Genomic DNA, 20,554 nt, shown 5'->3' on the forward strand with positions numbered 1-20,554 from the left:
AGGGGAAACTGGGAAAGGAGAAATTTGCATGTAAATAAAGAAAATATCTAAAATAAAAATAAAAATAATAAAAAAAAATTTACATCATAAATTTTTCTTGATGTGTATCTGAAACAACAACAACAAAATTTATAAATCTTGCTGTCTGCTTAAAAAGAAAAAGCTAATTCTCCACAAAAGTCTGAGGTGACTTCTGTTTCCCTACCAGTCTTCAGAAAAATGAATATTTGGACAGTGAGGGACAGAGAAACAGATATGGAATGCAACAGGACTGTCACTACGGGGCCAGATGGAAAAAAAAAACACCTTTAATCTCTTTATTGCTACAACTACCCAAGAGAGACATGTTCTGGCAACACACACAACTGTCTTCAGAAAGATAGGAGAGGCAGATGGTTGTCTGCTGCTCCAGACACACAGAAGATGCTTGGACCTTCAGAGAGTATAACATACAGCTTCGGAGGGCTACCTGAGCATCCTTTCCCCACGTGGGAGGAAGGAATTCTTCCCTCATATGCCTCCTAACACTGACCATCTGTTCAACAGTTAGAGTGTCATCGGCTGCCCCCTGGGCATCTTCTAATCTCTGCCACTGCAGAAAAAAATTCCATGTTTTCTCTTGCTGTCCTCATGTTCCAACTTGTCATCTGCGTATTCTAGTCAGAGCCCTCCAGTTTCTCCTGGTCCTCAAGCCAACCTCCACATTTGGTTCCTGGGTCACTCTTTAGTGGGAATTCAAAGATGAGACTTAGTCTCTCTTTTCACTTTCAGTAAACGTAGATTCTTTTCTCATGCTGTATATCCTGATTACAGTGCCCCCTCCCTCTAATACTTCCAGGTCCAGCTCCCCTTCTCTCCACACCCCCACTTTATCTCTCATTTCAAAAGAATAGGCTCTTCAAGTCACTGCAAGGCTAGGTGCTTCCTCTCCCACTGACACCAGACAAGGCAGCCCAACTAGAAGAAGAATGTATCTCACTTATAAGCAAGAGCGTTTTGGACAGCCCCCATTCCAGTTGTTTGGGACAACAACAACAAAAAATTCCAATCACATTGAAGTAGGACAAGGCAAGACAACAGAAGGCAAAGAACCCCGAAGGAGGCGCAAGAGTCAGAGACACACTCACTCACACACTGAGGAGTCCTAGAAAACACCAAACGGAAAGCTGTAGTATATATGCAGAGGATCTAGTGAAGGCCCTTGTGGGCTTTGTGCTTACTGAAACCCATTCAGTCTCTGTGAGTTCACGAGCTTTGCTCCCCTGATTCAGAGCGCCTTGTTCTCCTAGTGTCCTCCATCCTCTCTGGCTCTTACACTCATTCTACATACTCTTCCATGGGTTCCCTGAGCTTTGAGATGGGTGGCAGGGGGAGAGGAGGGGTATTGTCTGGCTGTGGTTCTCTATATTTGTTCCCATCTACTGCAGACTTTTTTTTTTTTTCAAGACAAGGTTTCTCTGTATAGACCTGCTGTCCTGGAACTCACTCTATAGACCAGGTTGGCCTTGAACTCAGAAATCCATCTGCCTCTGCCTCCCAAGTGCTGGGATTAAAGGCGTGGCCACCACTGCCCAGCCATCTGCTGCAGACTTGAGCTTAACAGAAAGTTACTCCATGAGATTATGACTTGCCACTAAAATTAAATTCTGTGCATATGTGTGTGTGTGTGTGTGTGTGTGTGTGTGTATGCATCAATGTACCCATGTGTCTGCCTGTCTGTCTGTGTTTGATGGAGGTTGAACTGGGGAATTGTTCACATTGTCAAGATGCTTGGTCATCTACTACTAAGCTATGCACCAAGCTTACTATAAAACAGAGTGCTATTGTGAAGTCTAGACAGGTCTCAAACTTGAGATCCTTCTATCTTAGCTGAGTGCTGAAACTATGTACCACTATGCCTAGCCTAGGAGTAAATACTTTATTAAATTCCTTATTAAATTAAAAATTAAACAACTGGAGCTTTGAGATTCTACATTCTCATGGAGAATCTGTGTACCAAAAGGGACCAGAGAAGCAGGCTAATCATTAAGAGATGTCAGGGAAAAACAGCATTTCTCCAGAATGTACACTCAAAAGAGCAGGGGCTTTGAGTCACAAAGAGTTGGCTCCAGCATTTAGCTCTGCCATTTCTCGCCATATGAACACAGAAGCCATAACCTTTTAAGAAATTCAGTGTTTCCATTTGAAAAGCAAAAACTGATTATCTTAGACCGGCTGAGAGAACTAGAGGACAGAAAGAGGAACATATATCTGACATCAAACAAATTCATTGGGGCACTCAGTTCTTCAGTTATGGAACTAGGGGCCAGGACTAGAAAATCAGAGCTTTATGAACATAAAGTTAGAGAACCTAGGGTTAGGCTCTCCTTATAAGCCATGTGACCTCAGCCATAGTACCTAATCTTCCTAAATCCATGCATAACCCTGTAGGTTAGTGGTTGAATTACTTAGTATAGGGCCTGGTACATGTTAAGGCCACAGTAAACAGTGGCCATTGTTACAGAATTGTAACTGGGAACCCTTCATGCACATAATAGATACTGAGTCAGGCTGGGAAGCCTGAGTAGAGTCATGACATATAAGATGTAGGAAAGAGGGCAGATACCATAAATGACAATGTAACAGTAGGCAAAGATGGTATTTGGAACAGCTGGACCCTACAGGAGTGACAAGAAGGAAGGCTGAAGTTGAAGCTACAGTTCATGATGGTGGAAATGTCCCTGCAACCATATCATCTTTCTCAGCCAATGTTATTTCACCAGAAGGCTTCATAACTGATATGAATAAGAAAATAATTACCACAGAGATTACTGCATACTTCCTGAAACTGAGGAATGCATAAAGGTGCATACAAAATATGACTGTATTGTAAAATAAAGTCCTAATTTCTCCATTGACTATTAACTACAGTTGAATATGCAGACTTAGTTCCTATTTGTAGAACTGAGTACTCATGTAGTTTTCCTCTAAAGTGTACATGCATTTTTCTTTATAGAAAATCAAAACGATTGAATCCTCATTCATTTTATTAAGGAGAAATAGACATACACAGTTTAGTTGGAGTGTAAGCTGGTGTCTAACCTTCCACAGTCAACCAATACAGTTTGAAAACGACAGCCTTTAGATCTCTAACCTTCAGCATTTACTAACTTACTCATTAAGCTAGGAAACCTGGCTCATTATGGATTTTCTATCATTAAAAAAGACTTATAAACCCTTAGAGCATTATACTATGGCATTTACCTTCTTCTGTAATTACAAAAAGAAATTAATTAGAGAATTAAAAAAATCTCTAATTCTTAATTGAGCTTTCCTTATTTAAATTCCGTACCTTCAAACATAGTTTGTACAACTGCAAGATTTCAACACAAATATACACCCGGTTCTCCTTTAGGAAGCTTTGTGACTTTGAGCAAATTCTTTAAGCCTAGATTTCCTCATGTATGAAGAGAAGCAGGTGATGTGGTCCATTCATAAGATCCCTCCCAGGTGACATACTATGTAGGTCTAATATTCAAACAAACTGCATTTTGAAAATGTTTAGTTATTGATGGGGAGGGGTGAATTTCTACAGCTTCAGAAATAAACATCTGAGAGCAATGATGGCATTGAAATGATGATATAGAGTAAGAGAATTGGTACCCAGAAGCAATCATTTGAGTGAGTGATGAGAAAGCAAGCAAGCAATAGAGCCCATCCAAAAGCACAGGATCTTTGCAGTGTCCATGAAAGAAAGCAACCCCTGCTCCTCCTCTCCTCGTTCACTATGCTCGTACTGAGGCCTAATGAGTCATCAGAACAGGCTTGCAGGGGATGAACTTTCCTCTATTTGTTCATTACATTTAACTGGCTCAAAAAAAAAGAATAAACAAGGATAAACATCTACATATCAAATTCTCTTTCCCTAGTACTATGAGAAAAAGCATGATTTTTTTAAATAAAAATTAGTTGGTTTTTTTTTTTTTTTTTTTGGTTTTGGCTCTACAATATTTCCATAGAACTACACATTCAGTACAATTGTTCAGGGACTCACCCCTAGGTTAATTTTATAAGAAACTGTAAAGTATGTAGAAAAAAAGCAAAGGAATGATTTCATAAACTTATATAGAGAATGCATTTCCCTGTTGATGACAATCACAGTAGCCCCACTCTGGGGTGTATGTCTATAATCCTAACACTTGTGAGGTAGAGGCAGGAGGATCAGGAGTTCAACTCTTGCTTGGCTACCTAGACAGTGCTGGTCTAAGTTACATGAGATTGTCTCAAATGACACAAAATAGAAATGATAGTTTAAGATACAAAACAAAAACAACAAAAAACATAGCCAGTAAAAATAAATTTAAGCTTGCTAAAGACCATCCCTGAAACATATTAGCCTGGCAATAATCACAGAATTTAAATCCCCAAAGTTGTAAACAAAATATAGAGTGCTCTTTTGTTCATGATATGTCATGAACAAATTACCAAAATGTGTTTTCTCCTCAGGTGTCAGCTTTTCCCTCTTCCGGTGACTGATGGCTCCCAGTGTTATTACAGAGACAGATTGATCTTTTTAATGAGCCACTTTAATAGACTCCAAAATCTCACCGTAGCTGCTCATCCATGTCAGACCATATGCACCAACAAAACATTCACTGAAACAACAAAAAACTCTGCTGTCAGACAGCTATATACTCTATAAAATTTCATATAGTAGAGCAGGAGATACAAATAAATAACCAGAGAAGAAGAAAATGCATATGCAAACGAGATTCGGGAAATATATGCAAAACTATACTGTAGAGACCCATATTTTCTTGGCTGTGGTAAAATTTCCACAAGACACAAATGTATTTACACAACATAGTCTCATTACCCTTCTTCCTAACAGTAAGGAAATCTATTTGCTATCTCTCCATTACAAAAGACACATCAGCTTGAGAAAGAATGCTCTATCCAAAGAACCATCACAAGATCTGACTACAGCTACTGTCCTAAATAATCAAGACAGGGTAAGATGGGAGGATCCATTAAGTGTAGTCTATGTGACTGAATGCATACACACATATACACAAGGAACCATAGAAACAAGAATGCCATTTTTACATTTATCTTAGTGATCTACACATTCCCCTGTTATACTCCCCTCAAAATAAATTCCGTTTCTCACAGTTTAGAACTTGTCTTCCATGATATCTCAATACCTGCACATGGAACTCATTTCCTGGAACTTTAATGTGTTTGTATTGGCAAGACACGCACATGCAAACCATCTACCCTTGAGTGACATCATGGTGCATACACCCCCATACTTAGATTACAAAGCTCCTTTTAAGCCTTAACACTTGAAGGCTTAAACAGTTACTCAGCCTTAAATAATACATGTATCCCCTTTACAAAGGCTCACAGAGGATCATAGCCGAAGGAGAAGAAAGAACATAAAGGCAGAAAGATGGTGAAAGTGCTGTGAAATGTTGTCTTCCAGACATGACATGGCTATTGCACCCATGAGTTCACAGGAGCAATGGCTACCAACCTAAGACTAGGCCCACCAACATTGCATCACAGATAGGAACAGGACTTGTAAGGCCCAACTCTTCCCAAAGAAGCTATAGGCAGTTAATGGTTGCTAGAAGAGTGGCCATATTCTGGTGTATGTAATGTAGTCACTGGTGAGTTGACCTCTTCAAATAAATAGTCCTTACTCACACTCATGCAACCATAATTACATTCACTGCACCACAAAAAGAAAAGAAGAGAAAAATTCCTCAAAGTGCAAGGAGGATGTATTGAGAAGAAGTGGTTTAATGGGAGTAAGAAGATAATAGTTGGTGGAGAATATGAAGGAAGGCATGTAACACATACATTTTAAGCATGCATAACACACATACATACATATGAGAGGTGGGGTGGGATGGTGAGGGAAAGACACACACACACACAGACAGAGATAGAGAGGCAGAGAGAGATACACAGAGAAAAACAGATGAAGAGAAAGACAGAGCGAGTATAATGAAATTGCCAAAGAATATATAACTTTTAAAGTCTTACCATGAACCAGGCTTAGTAGCTCATGCCAATAATCTGAGAATTTGGGAGAAGATTGCTCTAAATTCAAGGCTAGCCTGGAACACAAAGTGAGTCAGACCCTTCCTCAAAAAGAAGAGGAAGAGAAAGAGGAAGAAAGAAAAGTTGGAGAGAAGGAGCAAGAAACCTTACTGCAAGAGAATTGGATTGCAGCCCAAAGCCTGCTTAACTGCAGGCAGCATGGCTTACTTGAACTAATGTACTGATTTGAAAAGCCAGTAATGTGTGCAAAGGAAGCTCTTAGCCAGAGATGGAAGTCCCTGAGTAATTCCAAAGCTCCTAAGTTCCTGGAATGCAGAACACAATTGTACAAGAGGTTGACCTCTCAAAGCTGTATGTAGCAGAGGATGGCCTTGTTGGACATCAATGGGAGGAGAAGCCCTTGGTCCTGTGAAGGCTCGATGCCCCAGTATAGGGGAAAACCAGTATGGGGAGGCAGGAGTGGGTGGGTAGGTGAGTAGGGGAGCACCCTCATAGAAGCAGGGGGAGGGAGGATGGTACAGGGAGTTTCTAAAGGGGAAATCTGGAAAGGGGATAACACTTGAAATGTAAATAAATAAAATATCCAATAATAACAAAAAAAGATCAAGAGAGGGAGTACAGAAAGTATATAAGACATAAGGTCTAGACCAGTTTCGTTTTAAGCATCTTCATAGCTCACACACACTGTGCAAAATGCTGCTAAGACTTCATATTCATGATATGATACCTGTGGCTGAAGAATTTATGAAAATAATTTAATAAGACACGTGAAAGTTTCATGTGTATGCCATATTCAACAATTAGCCTGTGGGTTTAATGGAGAGAGGGCCCTTTTCTCTTTCTTAGAACTCACAGGCTTGAGAACAGTGTGTCTGATGAGATAAATATTGGCTCGTAAACTATTATTACTATTATTATTATTATTATTATTATTATTATTATTATTGTTGTTATTATTACCAAACATGTTATCTGTTAGCTCTGTCTTATAACTGTTATTTTGACTTAGCTCATCTGGCTTCCCATAAGTTTTTCTCACAGTTCATACAGCATTTCTTAGATCAAATAACTACTGTTCTCTGTTCATGTGCTAACAAATATAGGCCAGCTTTCAAATGTATCATGACTTAAGGAAACAGGACATCAATGTTCACAAACACTAGAGTATAAAATCTATGGTTCAGGAAAGCTATATAGTAAGTGAGAATTTCAATGCTGAAGTGTGTCGATAAACCCTTGGTGACACTTGGTCCTTTTGTCAATACCTCGTCTTTACATTTTAGCTTTAATAATGAAAACTGTAGGTCAAGATGCACAAAAGTTGCCCAGAAACAGGCCAGAGACTCACTTCTCTGTAAAACTCAGACCATCATGACATGGCCAGACTGTTCCCAGGAGAGATGGAGGATAGCAATTTCAAAGTGACTTAAAATAGGTCTTTATATTTGAGACAGGCAAAAAGGCCACAGTTGGTCCAGGGGGCCTTGTCCCTCTCACCTGTCTGGAGTTCGCCTCTTCCCGTTTTCGTTCACATCGAGAAGCAGCTCTGAGGAGTCGACAGGGGAGGTGGTGCTGGCATCCAGAAGCAGCTGTTCGTGCTGAGCGAGGTACTGGGCAGGGTTCTGTTTGGCTAGCCTTGCGCAGTGGAGGAGTTCACGCTGGAGCAGGGGCAGATTGGCCTGCAAGAACAAAACAGGCATAAGGTGGGACAGCCCAAGGCTTTTTCTGATCTACTTACCGAGTGAGTCTGCTGCTTGCACACTGCAGTAGCCTAAGCAATGCAGCTGCACTGCTGTCAGCCCACGCTTGCCTCAGTTTCAGTGTGAGGCAAAACTTAAAGACTATGCTACAAGGTGCATGGCTGGCACCAGGGTATGAGGTATTTGATCCTGCAAACCTCTCTATCTCTCCTCATTTGCTTACTGATAACACTTTTCCCCCCCAGTGGCTTGTGATTTATAAGGGTCCTAAAACTGTGGAAGTTCTGTAAGAGGTATGATTCAAGAACCACCTGTAAGCAAATGTTGCTTTTCCCCAAGAAAGAAAGGGCATATAAAGTATTCCCAATACAATTAAACTCAGAAAAGGCTATGCAGCACACTTGGTTGTATTTAGGGACTTATTGGTCCAACCATAGGCCAGTCTGAAGAAATATCTTCTGTCAACTTCTAACTTCAAATGACAGGCATACCAACAGACTAATAGATAATTGTGACACTCTCTAATGTAATCAAATAGGAGACAATTTTACACATGGGGAGACATTAAAGTAAAACCCAAAGACGGCATTCGATTTACTACGAGCTGCTTTCACATTGTAAACTCAGGCTGTTGCTGTTTTTATTTCTTTTCTTTTCTTTGATTTGTATTTACTGGGGGGAGGGGATAGCAGTAGAAAGTGAACTACACTTGCTTATTCTCCCAATAATACTTCACATAAAAAGAAATCAATAATATACATCTCATCATGACTCAAGGGTTTGATTTGTAGGAGCTCGGCCATGTCCATTGATTAATCCATCAGGCAGAAAAGCATTCCTGAATATAGGACATACTAGCTGCCTCCATCTCTGATCCCAAGAGCCTTTGAAACAGCACCCTAGAGTGTCACTGTAGGCACTGGAGCTGCCTGTTTGCACCTCAAATCCATCTTCTGAGAACACTGATCAAGGAACTAGCTCATTATAAAATACTAAAGCCTATTTCTATACCCATGGCTCTACAGATGCAGAGAATCCCTCCATTGTCCATACTGCAACAACAGCATAACTGCCTATAAGAGCTCAGAACAAAATCTTTGTAAGTAGTAAAGATGATCACAGGGAACAATATAGTTCCAAATATTCTTAAAGTTCGGGATTTCCTCCTTAGTGAAGGCAGAACTAGAATACGCCACATCATGAATTAACAAAGCAGGCACGGAGACATACACTCCTCCATCCCAGCACTAGGGAGACAGAGACAGGAAGAGATCCCACTGAGTTCAAGGCCAGCCTGGACTACATAATGAATTTCAGGTCTGCCAAGGTTATGACATAAGCCTCTGTCTCAAAATTAATATTTCCGTATGAACACTCTTAAAGTTAAAATGAATCACTCGGAAGGACATGCCTAAAATTTAGATTACCCAAAAGCGCATACTTCAGACTTCTTTTTAGGGATCCCAAGGAGTTAAACAAGAAAAATAAATGGTAGGATGAGAAATAGATTTAAAATGGAGAGATTTAAACACACACACACACACACACACACACACACACACACACACACACACTTGTATGTTTCCATGAAGAGAGTTCACTAGTTAGAGGGATAAGAATGGGAAAAAAAAAAGATAACAACATTTCTTTGATTTCTCTAATACTGTCTTCTGCATTCCTTTTTTTAAAAAGTAGTCACTGCACAGCACGCCCTTCCTCCTCTTCAGTCCACACACAACATGCCTGCTGTACTAAAGTTGGTCGGGACCACAGGTTAAGGCTCGGTGGGATCTTACAAAGACCTTTGACAAGCAATCACACTCCTTCTGTCAGGAATGTTAGCAATATTTAACCAAGCAGGCAAACCCAGTGCTGCCAGCTAAGAGAGACAAATTCCCGAATGATAATCAGGACAATTGACTCAGGCTGAACATCTTGTGTACAGATGTCTTTTGGCAAAGCATTCCCTGGCTCCCATCCAGAAATAGTTCTTAATGTATTCAGTACAAGAGTTGATTTTAAGATACATAAAATAGTAGTTCTGGAATAATGTTATAAAATATGTATTTATTGGAATACAGATTACTGATAACAACTTTTAAGTCAGAATTAATCAAACATGAGGGAGTATCTTAAAGGCAGTGTGGTTAAAGCACAAATAAACTATAATCGACGCTTAAATTTTTCAGATGCTAATAGAAATGCTACATGTGTGATTGTCTTCAGAGAAGAGGTTTCTTTAAACTCCATCCTATCTCTATTTTGATAGGCTCCCAGCTTCATGTTTAATCCAGTCTCTGCCACACAGCTGAGTGACTAATAGGAAACACATATGCCTCCAGCTTCAAATTTAAATGTATGGATGGCAGAAGACAAGAGGATTTCACGTGGTACTCAGTTTAATTTAGCGATTCCATAAACATCTTCTTTCAATTTAAAAAATATGGTAATACAAAGCAATTTTGTTTGCTCTAATTCTGGTGCCAGATTAGGTAATTAGAATGGTGTCTAATATCCTTCCAGTAAATGTTTCTCCATAAATGCAAAATGGAATGGAGGGTCTGCGGGTTACATTAGCTTAATGAAAACAAGGCTTTAATGCATATTGTTACAGCAGCGTTTGAATGCACTTATTAAGGCCCGAGTTCCCACAACCATATGGTTTTTGTCATTAATGTCTCCTTTGAGGAAAAGCACTAAAATTAGAAAAAAAAGTTATATCTTTGATTCCAATGATCCCAACTAAATGATATGGTAGCCAGATGGTGTGCAGCATTGATAGAGGAATCGGGAAGTGTCCTTGTAAGCTTTTTAAAATTTTTTGGCTGCCAACTTGACCCTAAAGAAGGTTTGGTTTTTTTTTTTTTCCCTTCCCTTTTTTCCTTTCTTAAACAGAGAAAGACAGAGACAGCCCAGAATCTAGTGGAATTCACACAGGAAACGACATTCATATGACCACAGTATAGAGAAAACAACTCTTTCTCAGAAAGCCAAAGAGCCTAGACTCAACCAACTTGTTCAACATAATTTTAAAACTTACAAAGAACGTATGATAATGCTGTAAACTGTTTGAAGCAACCGACTAATTTATTATTCTTTAAGCTTAAATCCACAATTGAGAATAAAAATGAATGAAAAAAATCATAATTGAATCTCAGTTTCTATTTCTAAAAAAGATTAAATTTATACATTTGTCCATATTGTCTGCACAGAATATTTTATTTTGCCCCAGGAAAAAATAATAGCCTGGAACAACTTTCTCTGTGGATTACAGGTTAAACAAGTGTTTCCAGGTTTTAGGATGCCTACTTGGAACTCATGTTTCTCATCAAAAACAAGAAAAGTGATGAAATCTTATACAGTATGCTGGTCAGCTGTGGGACTCTGTGTGTCCCAAGCACAAAGATCTGGAAGCCAGTAGGGAAGGTAGACACCTCCTTGGCAGAGATATATACCACAGTCTTCCAACTGCTTCTTCTGACAGTGACTTTCAGAGGACTGGACAAATGGGACACTCTCAGTATTTAGTCTACTAACCTACTTCCAGGAAGAGGATCTCTATGCCTGAGCAATGCTCTCACCCAGGTCATGTGCCTTCTACCAAAGCTCAGGGATCTTTATTAGGCATTTGTGAGTTGGCCACCTGGAATACTGAATGAAAATGCCACCTCTATCTAGTACAAATTCTTTGCGTCTCTGCTTTGCTTTGTTGAAGAGAGAACAGGAGCAGGAGGAGGCAAAATACTCAAAACTAAACACTAAAAACTATTGCTAACCCCACACCTCAATCACTAGTCAGTCGAGCATACCTTGGGCTTGTCAGTCATGCCCAATTCCTCCATTGGCAGAAAGAATGGAGGGGTCTGATCTTTCCAACCCATTAGGTTGTTGTAAATATGAAGTTACAAGCAGAAAAAAAACCAGTAATAATAAAGAAGAAAAGAAAAGAGAAGAAAAAGGAAAAAAAGAAAAGATCCTGAAAAGCAAAATCTTCAACTAATTCATTTCCTATAAAGATGAGCAAAATGTAAAATATAACTCATCTCAGATTACAAAAAACAAATCAACAAGACATCTAAACTTTACTATCCTACCTTATTTCAAAGGTTTTCATTATAAGTTTAGAATTACTTCCAAAATGATCACAAATACATATAGATAGTTATATGTATAGAACTACTGGGTTTGTTTCTACCCGGTAAATGCAATCAAAGAGCCCCTTAAATATTTTGACCTCTTTCTAAAAAGAAACACAATTATGACCTAGGAACGATAGGATTGTAGATACTTTCCAGACCAATGAGCTGTGCAATACCTTCAAAAACGGGATGACAAAAGGTCTCAGTGGGAAGTTAGTAGCTTCTTGCAGTTTGGAATGAAATTCTTCAATTGTCAAAGTAGAGTTCTGTGGAGAAAATATGTATTATACACACATTTTATTCCTCAGTAAATATCGAAAACACTGAAACTATTAAATTACTAATATTGGTATCACATAATGTAGTAACATAAGAGATGCAGAAATTTTAATGTATAATCTACTGACTTTGTAATGCCAAGATCTGACTCACAATCAATTGTATCCCCAGATGTAAAAATCTGAATTTTAAGGGAAAATATTTTAAATATTGTACTAGGCAAACAGTGTCCTGAACAGTAATAGAGTTCTTGAGCAGAGTTATTATGATGGATAAAGATTCAGGTCATTGGGACTGGATAATATTAGACTATCGCTTCCTCAGCTTTCTGTACCCCTCTAGTTTGTGTTTATGACAAATGTGAAGGAAATGAATTTTATACCCTCAAGTCAAAATATTTTTACATGAACCTATGAGTAAATACCAACTTCCTATTCATAAGAATACAGGTTAAGTTACCTTGCTTTTTAAGCTCTCATTTTGACAATCATGCTTAACACCATTGTTAATTGCACCATTATAATTTAGTGCTAAAGTTTAAACCAAAGGTGTGCCCATAGCATCTTGTTAGTGTCATTTATTTTAATGAATAACTATGTAACTCAGTATCTCAGTGTGGCAAATATGTGTAAAAATCTCTCCTTTGAAAGTTAGTCCCAAGAATTAAACAATGATCCTGAGTCTAAGTAGGAACAAGGTGACCCATATCTGTGATCCTCTTTTCCCAGCACTTAGGACACTGGTGCACAGAGTTAAGGGTTCAAGCCCAGTCCTAGAGTTACAATGTAAACTCCAGGCAAGCCAAGACCACATTCTGATCCCTTTTCTCAAAAGACAGGTCTCATCTCTACTTATTTAACAAGTAGTCACTTCCAGGCTGGGTATGGGGATGTGTGCCCTTAATTCCAGCACTTGGGAAGCAAAGACAGGCATAGCTCTATGAGTTCAAGGCCAACCTGGCCTACATATCAAGTTATAGGACACAGTCAGGACTACATAAGAAGGTCCTATCTCAAATAAATAAGTAAATAAGTTACTTCCTATTGTATATGCTCCCAATAGCCATTCTCTACTTCTTTACAAGGATGATAGGAAAGCTACCATTTAAAAAAACTATTTCACTCAAAACATTTGTCACTCAGTAAATAGAAAACTTTGTCAACACTCCTGAAATTTCCTACTTCTTTACATTTGGAAAACACCTTTAATTTTAAAAAATATTAAACTTTACGCTGGGTAAATTTGAGGAGTGGGGCAGTGATGAGGCCTCACTACATAGTCCAGATTACCTCCCAGCTCTTGATCATTTGCTTTCAGCTTTTGAGATTCTAGCTTTTCAGCTGAACATTACCACACCAAGTTCAAAACATTTTTTTGAATTAATGACAAATTCTTCACTTATTTGATATAGTTATTACTGTGGATTTACTTTTTGTTCCTTAGCTTGTTTACATGTTGAAAGGCTAATACATTATACAAATTTAAAAATACATATAGAGAGCCAGGCATGTTATTCACACTATAAATTCCAGCACATGGGAAGAAGAGGCAGGTAGATCTCTGTGAGTTCAAGGGCAGACTGGTCTATACAGTGAGTTCTAGAACAACAAGTGTTACAAAGTGAGATCCTACCTTAGAGAAAGAGAGGGGGATAGGGGGAAGAAGGGAGAGAGGAAGGGGCAGAAGGCATAGGTAGGTAGGTAATAAATACAAAGAAAAAGCTAAGTAATGACCTAGGATCTTAAGTATAATGGTACATTCCTGCCCGATGTCAACTCTGTCTTGGGAGACAGAGCAGCTGGCAGACTGGGAAACATGATCTTTCTTTGAATGTAAAAGCTATTAAACATAGGCAGTGGTGATCCAAGGCCCATGTTCTGGTCCTGTTTTGTTCATGGTTGCTCCAAATAGTGAAAATAAATGACCAGTTAACAGATCTCAGATCCACTAGAGCAAAGAGGAGAGGGCTCTTTGGGGGACTCGTCACTGCCATGACTCAGGACCGGGAGACACAACCCTCTTAAGGACTAGGAAATCACTCATTTGCATAAAAAATCACAATTAATATAGAAGTAATGTAAGGGTAAGGGGTAAAAGAGGATGTGAGCTATCATTTCCAGTTTGATAATATACAGAATACAATAGAATATGCCAATTTTCATTTCCAAATGTCTGTCTGATGAGCACTGATTTAGGCTGAGAAAATAAAACAGCTCCAGAAGTTTGAGGATGTAGCTAAGTTAGTACTCTACAGTCCTCCGCTCTACCAACTGAGCTATCGAAGGAAGATAGAGGATGTAGCTAGGTTAGTACTCTACAGTCCTCCGCTCTACCAACTGAGCTATCGAAGGAAGATAGAGGGTGTAGCTAGGTTAGTACTCTACAGTCCTCCGCGCTACCAACTGAGCTATCGAAGGAAGATAGAGGATGTAGCTAGGTAATGGAGACCTTGTCTAGCATGTGTGGGACTCTGGGGTCAATCCCTAGCCCAGCCCAAAGTGTTCTCTCTCTCTCTCTCTCTCTCTCTCTCTCTCTCACACACACACACACACACACACACACAGCAGTTCTGGATCTGGAGGCGCATTAGTGGCAACAACTCTATTATGTGGCTGTATCTGTAATCCCAATGAACTATACAGTTAAAAATTTTAATTAAGGTAAATGTTATGTATATTTTATAATAACATCTTTAATGCCATTAGCCTTAAGAATAAAATTACATGAAATGAGTATGTATTACTTGTTATGAATTTTTGTTCATCGAGTCCAATAGGAAAAATCCTAAAACATGAACAATGAGCACTCAGTTAGATTAACGGACTCATTAATGTAACAAAAACACTTTTTTGTTGGAGAAAGCCCCTAACTATGCCAGGAGACTACATTTATTGAAAGAATCCTACACACACGTGTGTGTATATATAAACATATGTATATATACACATCTATAGACATATATAATATAAAAGCATATAAACACATACATACACATATATGTATACACATACAAGCACTTAGGGCCAAGCCAACAATTCACTTGTATCCCTATACTGTTATCAGTAAAACAGTAAAATTGACTACGGTAGGGTCCATTCATAAAGCAAACCTGAAAATATATTGCTGTAGCATCAAACAGACTTGCACAGTAGCAGGAGATATAGAGACGGCTGTGGGGTTGGGTTGGAGCATCTACTTTCCATGCCCTGCCTACCCCACACCCACCCACACACTGCCTCTTATCCCAGAAAACTGATTTCTGATTGCTTACCACCAGTCCTAGTACAAGGGTGCGAACTCTTTCTCCAATCTCTGGTGAAATGTCATTGCCAAACTGCTGCAGGGTAGTAAGAAATCGTTTCAGCTTGCTGAGTTGCCTAGCACCACAGGCTGGGGGCAGCTGTTGATTAGCCAGAGAAGAGGAAGAGGAAGAGGAAGGCCCGTTGCTAAAGCCATTAGGCGGTGAGGGGGCGCCATTCAAGGCCGTGGGTGAATGGCTGGTGCCATTCGTTACTGTCAAGGGCACAAAATCAGAAGGAAAAAGTAAATAAGTTTACAAAGGGAACGCACGAAGAAACTGCCACTAAGAGTCTTTGCCTCGAAATCTTGTGCTTGTGTAATTTCAGAAACACTGGGACAGTCTGCAACACGCTTGGACATCACAGCGCCACCGGACTACAGTGCTCTATCAGCTCTAAGACTTTTCCTTACGGTGAGGGGCAGCCTGCTGCACAGAAGCCGATAAGGGATGGAGCCTGCTGCTGCCGCATCAAGCCAGCCCTGCCTCCCATGTGCACATATGCCAACCACCTGAAACGCTTCAAACAGAGCACAAACAGCTTTGGATGTCAGCCTTTTGTCACAGGCGTACATCAATATAACAGGATGCTTTTCCCTAAACTGCTCCCCTAGAGAAAGTGTACATTTGGTGGGGACTAAATTTATCACTGAACATTTTTAATCATGTTTTGTACACACAACTGACAGCTGTGTTTATAAGAAGAGGACTTTCAAGTTTTAACCTTATACCACCCAATTAGAAGGCTATTTTCTCTCCCTTATTTCTTAACCATTTATTCGGGGAGTGGGGGAACATAAGTTTTACATAGGAAGATAGGTAGACAAAACAGACTGAGGGATTACTAAGGACTTACTTTAAGAAATTGAAAGGGGACAGCTCAGTTTAACCCAGAGCATGGATTAGTAGTAGTAATTTACTAAATTGCTTTCTAATGAAACTGATTTGAACACCAAGGATGGTGGGTCTATAAGAACTAGCATCAGAGTCACAGTGTGCTGTGCCGCATGCCTGTCATCCAGCACTGGGAAGATGTAGGCAAGAAGCATATGGAGTTTAATGTTACCTTCAACTACACATAGCTAGTCTAAGGCCACCATGGGCTACACAGTGAGACCCTGCCTTAAAAGCAAAAGAAAGCCAGAAGTAAATGTTCTTTCACCTCAATGAGGAACAAAGTAACCTATCAATGCCAGCTCAGGAGGCCTTCTCAGAGGAGACATATGTCTGTCACCATTACTTTGGATAACAAACCATTTGATGACAGGTTACAACTTGGCATGTCATAGCCTTCTGCTCCATACACATTTGGAAAGAGCTTTTAAATGGCAGGCCGGTTGTGCATGGATGCATAGGATGTCTATCTTTAGAGACTTGTGGATCAACTTTTGCCTCTCAGATATTTTTTCATTCATATGGTTTCATGGCACATGGTCCATTAAGAGTATCATCTATAACAGATAAATATTCCTTAGCATCACAAAGCTTTGATGACAATTTTAGCTAGAACTGTGAAACTGATTAAAACCATCCGACAGAGTGCCCCTGCTAGACAGAATGCGGAAATTGCTCGGTGGTCTAAATCTTCTGCCCCTTTCTGGGATGCTACTGGAAGAACTCAGAACACGAGACCTGGGCTGAATGCAAAGGGAATATGGCTTGATAAGACCCTGGCAGATCCCTAACAAGACTCATGCTGCTGAGTTCAGAAAGGTTTCTACAGGTGACTGTGGCATCAAACAACTGCCTTTTAAGCTTCAGAATGTGAGGGATTTTTTAAAAATATTATTTGTAGCTATTTGACACAGAAGAAAGCAAAGTAGAAATAACTAGAAATAATTATGGCACGTTTCTATGTTCTAAGTGAAATTGAACAACCAAAATAAAGAGCTCTACATTAACATGAATTAAAAGTCATAGGCGTAACTAGACCAAGGGAGCAAATGTAATATTATTCATTTGCTCAAATCGTGGCGGATTACAATGTTGAAATAATAATATAAAGGCAGGCAAATATTCACAGTTGTACCAATTATACCTAAAACATGACACTTTTGTTTGGGTTCAATAACCATTACCTACTGGCAAACTTTCAAGGTTTTTGCACTTGATTCTGCATAAAGCATTGATACTGGAGTTTATTTTTCCTTGATGATTTTTTTTTTATGTGAAGAAAAATTTCAATTTAACCTTCCAAACTGAAAGCTTCAGTTCAGAACTGAGTACTTACATGTCGTTGGCGTAAATGAGCTGGTTCTCGGAGCTCCTTGAGTGGTCGGAGGAGGCGGCATTGCTGGGGGGGTCAGCCTGGACTGCGCCTTCACATCCACAGGTGAGTCTGGCATCGTGGAGTGCTTCTCAGTACGATCTGGGAAGGCAACCAGGAACATGTTAGTTCACGCCTTTAACACCCAGGCTTCACAAAGTCGGCGCACAAACAGAAGCAATCCCACAGCTTCTATCAGTAAAAGACTCTGATCTAGGGAAGCTGAAAGCAGAATTTTGTCACCCAAGCATCCTTGAGAAGGTGTAGCGGGGATGGGGGGGGACTCCGTCTGTAACCAGGCTATATAATACTCTATTGTTATTTCTGGCTTAGGCAGATGCTTCCTTGGAACTGCTCTGTGCATCCACACAACTTCACTTAGAAGAAAACCGATGAAGAGGATGTTAATGAGCCTGCCCTGATGGCTCAGAAGTAATGGAAACCCCCTGTCAGCTAAGCAGTGAGGACGTCCTCCCAGAAGCAGGCACCTCACAGTCCGTTTCTACCAGACCTCCCATCCCCACCTTGCTTAGGTTTCTGGTTGATTAAATGAAAGCATTATGTTCCCAGATCCTCAGTTTTATCTGCCCTACTTTAAAAACACATAAATGCTCGGTCTACAGTAAAGTTAAGCTGTTCTTTATGTGGAATGTGTGAATTCGTGGCCTGTCCTGGTAGTTACAAGCTTGAGAGCAATACTCCAATTTATATTCTTAGAACATGGAAGACTCAAAGTAAAAATTGACAGAAGCTAAAGGAGGGCCCTGGACAAACCCCTTATTACCTGTTACCTAATGGTGACTCTGTGTAAGCCTGAGGTGTTTCCTCCTAAGTCTATTTCCCTTTCTCCATGTGGACTGGATAGTTTGAGCTAGCTGCTCAGCAGTCTAGGCTGACATAGAAATTCACTATGAGGGCCAGGCTGGACTTGAACCTGCATCATTTCCCCTTTGTCAGGGTCCTAATGATAGATGACAGTGTGAACATGGGGTTTCTAAGTTTATTTTTCCCTGGATATTTCCATCTACTTTTTAGGCTAATTAAAAATTTCAAGGCAATAGATTCTCACTGAAAATGAAATGGTTTCTTGCTTTATGCTTTAGATCCAATTTTATACAAATACATGATAGACACTCCAAAAACATCTTTTCAGATAATTCTAAACTTTAGAGACAAAAATTTTAAACTTATACTTCCTTTTAAAAAACAGCAAAACAATACACTAGTCAGAGCAGGATTTTTAAATTATTATGAAAATTATAACAAATAGTTCCCAATTTACTTAAGAGTCAGATATTAAAAGAGCTGCGAAGATGGTTCAGTGGCTAAGAGACCATACTGGGATCGATTCACAGCACCTACGTGGTTGCTCACAATCACCTGTAACTCCAGTTCTAAGAGGTCTAATGCCCTCTTTGACATCCTAAGGCTTGTGCACACACATGGTGCACAAACACTCACACACATACTCATACACACACACACACACACACACACACACACACACACACTACACATACATACATACACATAAAATCAAAGTAAGTAAAAAAATTAAAGTCAATTATTAAATGAAAATGAAGTCCCAAATTACTGTTATTATAATCCCAAACCTAGTTTATCTTTCTTCAAAGCAACTTGCTCTGGCACCTCTCATGACACATGCTTGTAATCTCATCACTTGGCAAATGAAAGCAAAGAGGATCAGGAGTTCAAGGACAGCTTAAAATATTAAGCTTGTATCTCAAACAAACAAAAGCAGTTTCCTACCTAGGCCTGGTGGCAGACACCAGGAATTTCAGCACTTGAGAGGCAAAGGCGGATTGCTTTAAATCTGAAGCCATCTTGGTCTACACACAGAGGTCTAAACTCATGAGGGCTACTTAGTAATATCCTGTGTCAAAAAAAAAAAAAAAAAAAAGAAAGAAAGAAAGGAAGGAAGGAAGGAAGGAAGAGAAAGCATTTTCATAAAATGGAGGGTGCAACAAAACAGGGCATTTTAAAAGCTGAAATAATGTTGATGCTATTTTAGGGATGGTATAATACCATGAAAACCAAGTACAACCTAATAAGTATATTTTGCTTCACAGTTGAGTCAGCAGTATCAGGCCTCTCTACCACTGTTTCACTAACACTGAATAATCCCAGGTCAAGAGATGTGTCCCAAGGGACATGTTGATGGCAACACAAATACAACTTGCTCCAGACTTTATCTTACTGCAAACTCATGTCTTTATACTGCTATTCAGGGCACGCAACCACCAGCATCAGTAATCCCTTACTTCAGAAAGATAAACAAGTTAGGCGGGCTTCGAACTGCTCCTTCGATAAATCCCCTGCACATCGACTCTCCTCAATCAACCTCAGCAAGAGGAGAAGAAAGTTTTCCGCTTATCCTGCAGCTGAGGGAAGAGGTACAGCAGAGAACACAGGCTCCCTAAATAAAGGCAAATACTTCTGTCATGCCAAGAAAGGAAGGAGGGAGACTTGCCAGAGTCTGCTGGAAGATAACAGTGGGAACTGCTGGTCCATCTGGCTTTCATTCTGCTAACACTCACAGGGAACTGAGAGGCAAGGCAGACCAGATCCGCAGAGCACGTGGTTGAACAGACCGAGAAAGCAAGAGCAGAGGGGGAAGGGGAAACGTGAAGCACGAAAAAAAAAATCAATGAAGCAATAGAAGGAAAAAGAAGAAGCAAGGAAAGAACAAAACAAGGAGAAAAGTCCCAAAGGGAGAGATGCCCTCAGAAACTTGGTTGACTGAAGCAGGCCAGGTTACCCACGGGCCAGTCACCCACCTCAGATGACAAGAATGCGTAATCAG

General features: G+C 39.8%; 1 protein-coding gene across 8 annotated transcripts in view; it reads right to left on the reverse strand.

Moving 5' to 3' along the window:
* The window catches only part of Runx1t1 (RUNX1 partner transcriptional co-repressor 1), a 154,548-nt gene that overhangs the window by 43,663 nt on the left and 90,331 nt on the right, over window positions 1-20,554 (reverse strand). For all 8 annotated transcript variants that reach the window (XM_031366578.1, XM_031366574.1, XM_031366577.1 and 5 more), the window contains 4 exons: window positions 17,695-17,832; window positions 15,438-15,679; window positions 12,064-12,153; window positions 7,546-7,727 (listed from right to left, as the gene is read on the reverse strand). In XM_031366578.1, coding sequence (XP_031222438.1) covers window positions 7,546-7,727; window positions 12,064-12,153; window positions 15,438-15,679; window positions 17,695-17,832 — 652 coding nt within the window. The remainder of the gene's footprint in view (window positions 1-7,545; window positions 7,728-12,063; window positions 12,154-15,437; window positions 15,680-17,694; window positions 17,833-20,554) is intronic.

The sequence above is a fragment of the Mastomys coucha genome, unplaced genomic scaffold (assembly GCF_008632895.1).
Source record: "Mastomys coucha isolate ucsf_1 unplaced genomic scaffold, UCSF_Mcou_1 pScaffold14, whole genome shotgun sequence".
In the NCBI taxonomy this organism is placed as follows: Eukaryota; Metazoa; Chordata; class Mammalia; order Rodentia; family Muridae; genus Mastomys; species Mastomys coucha.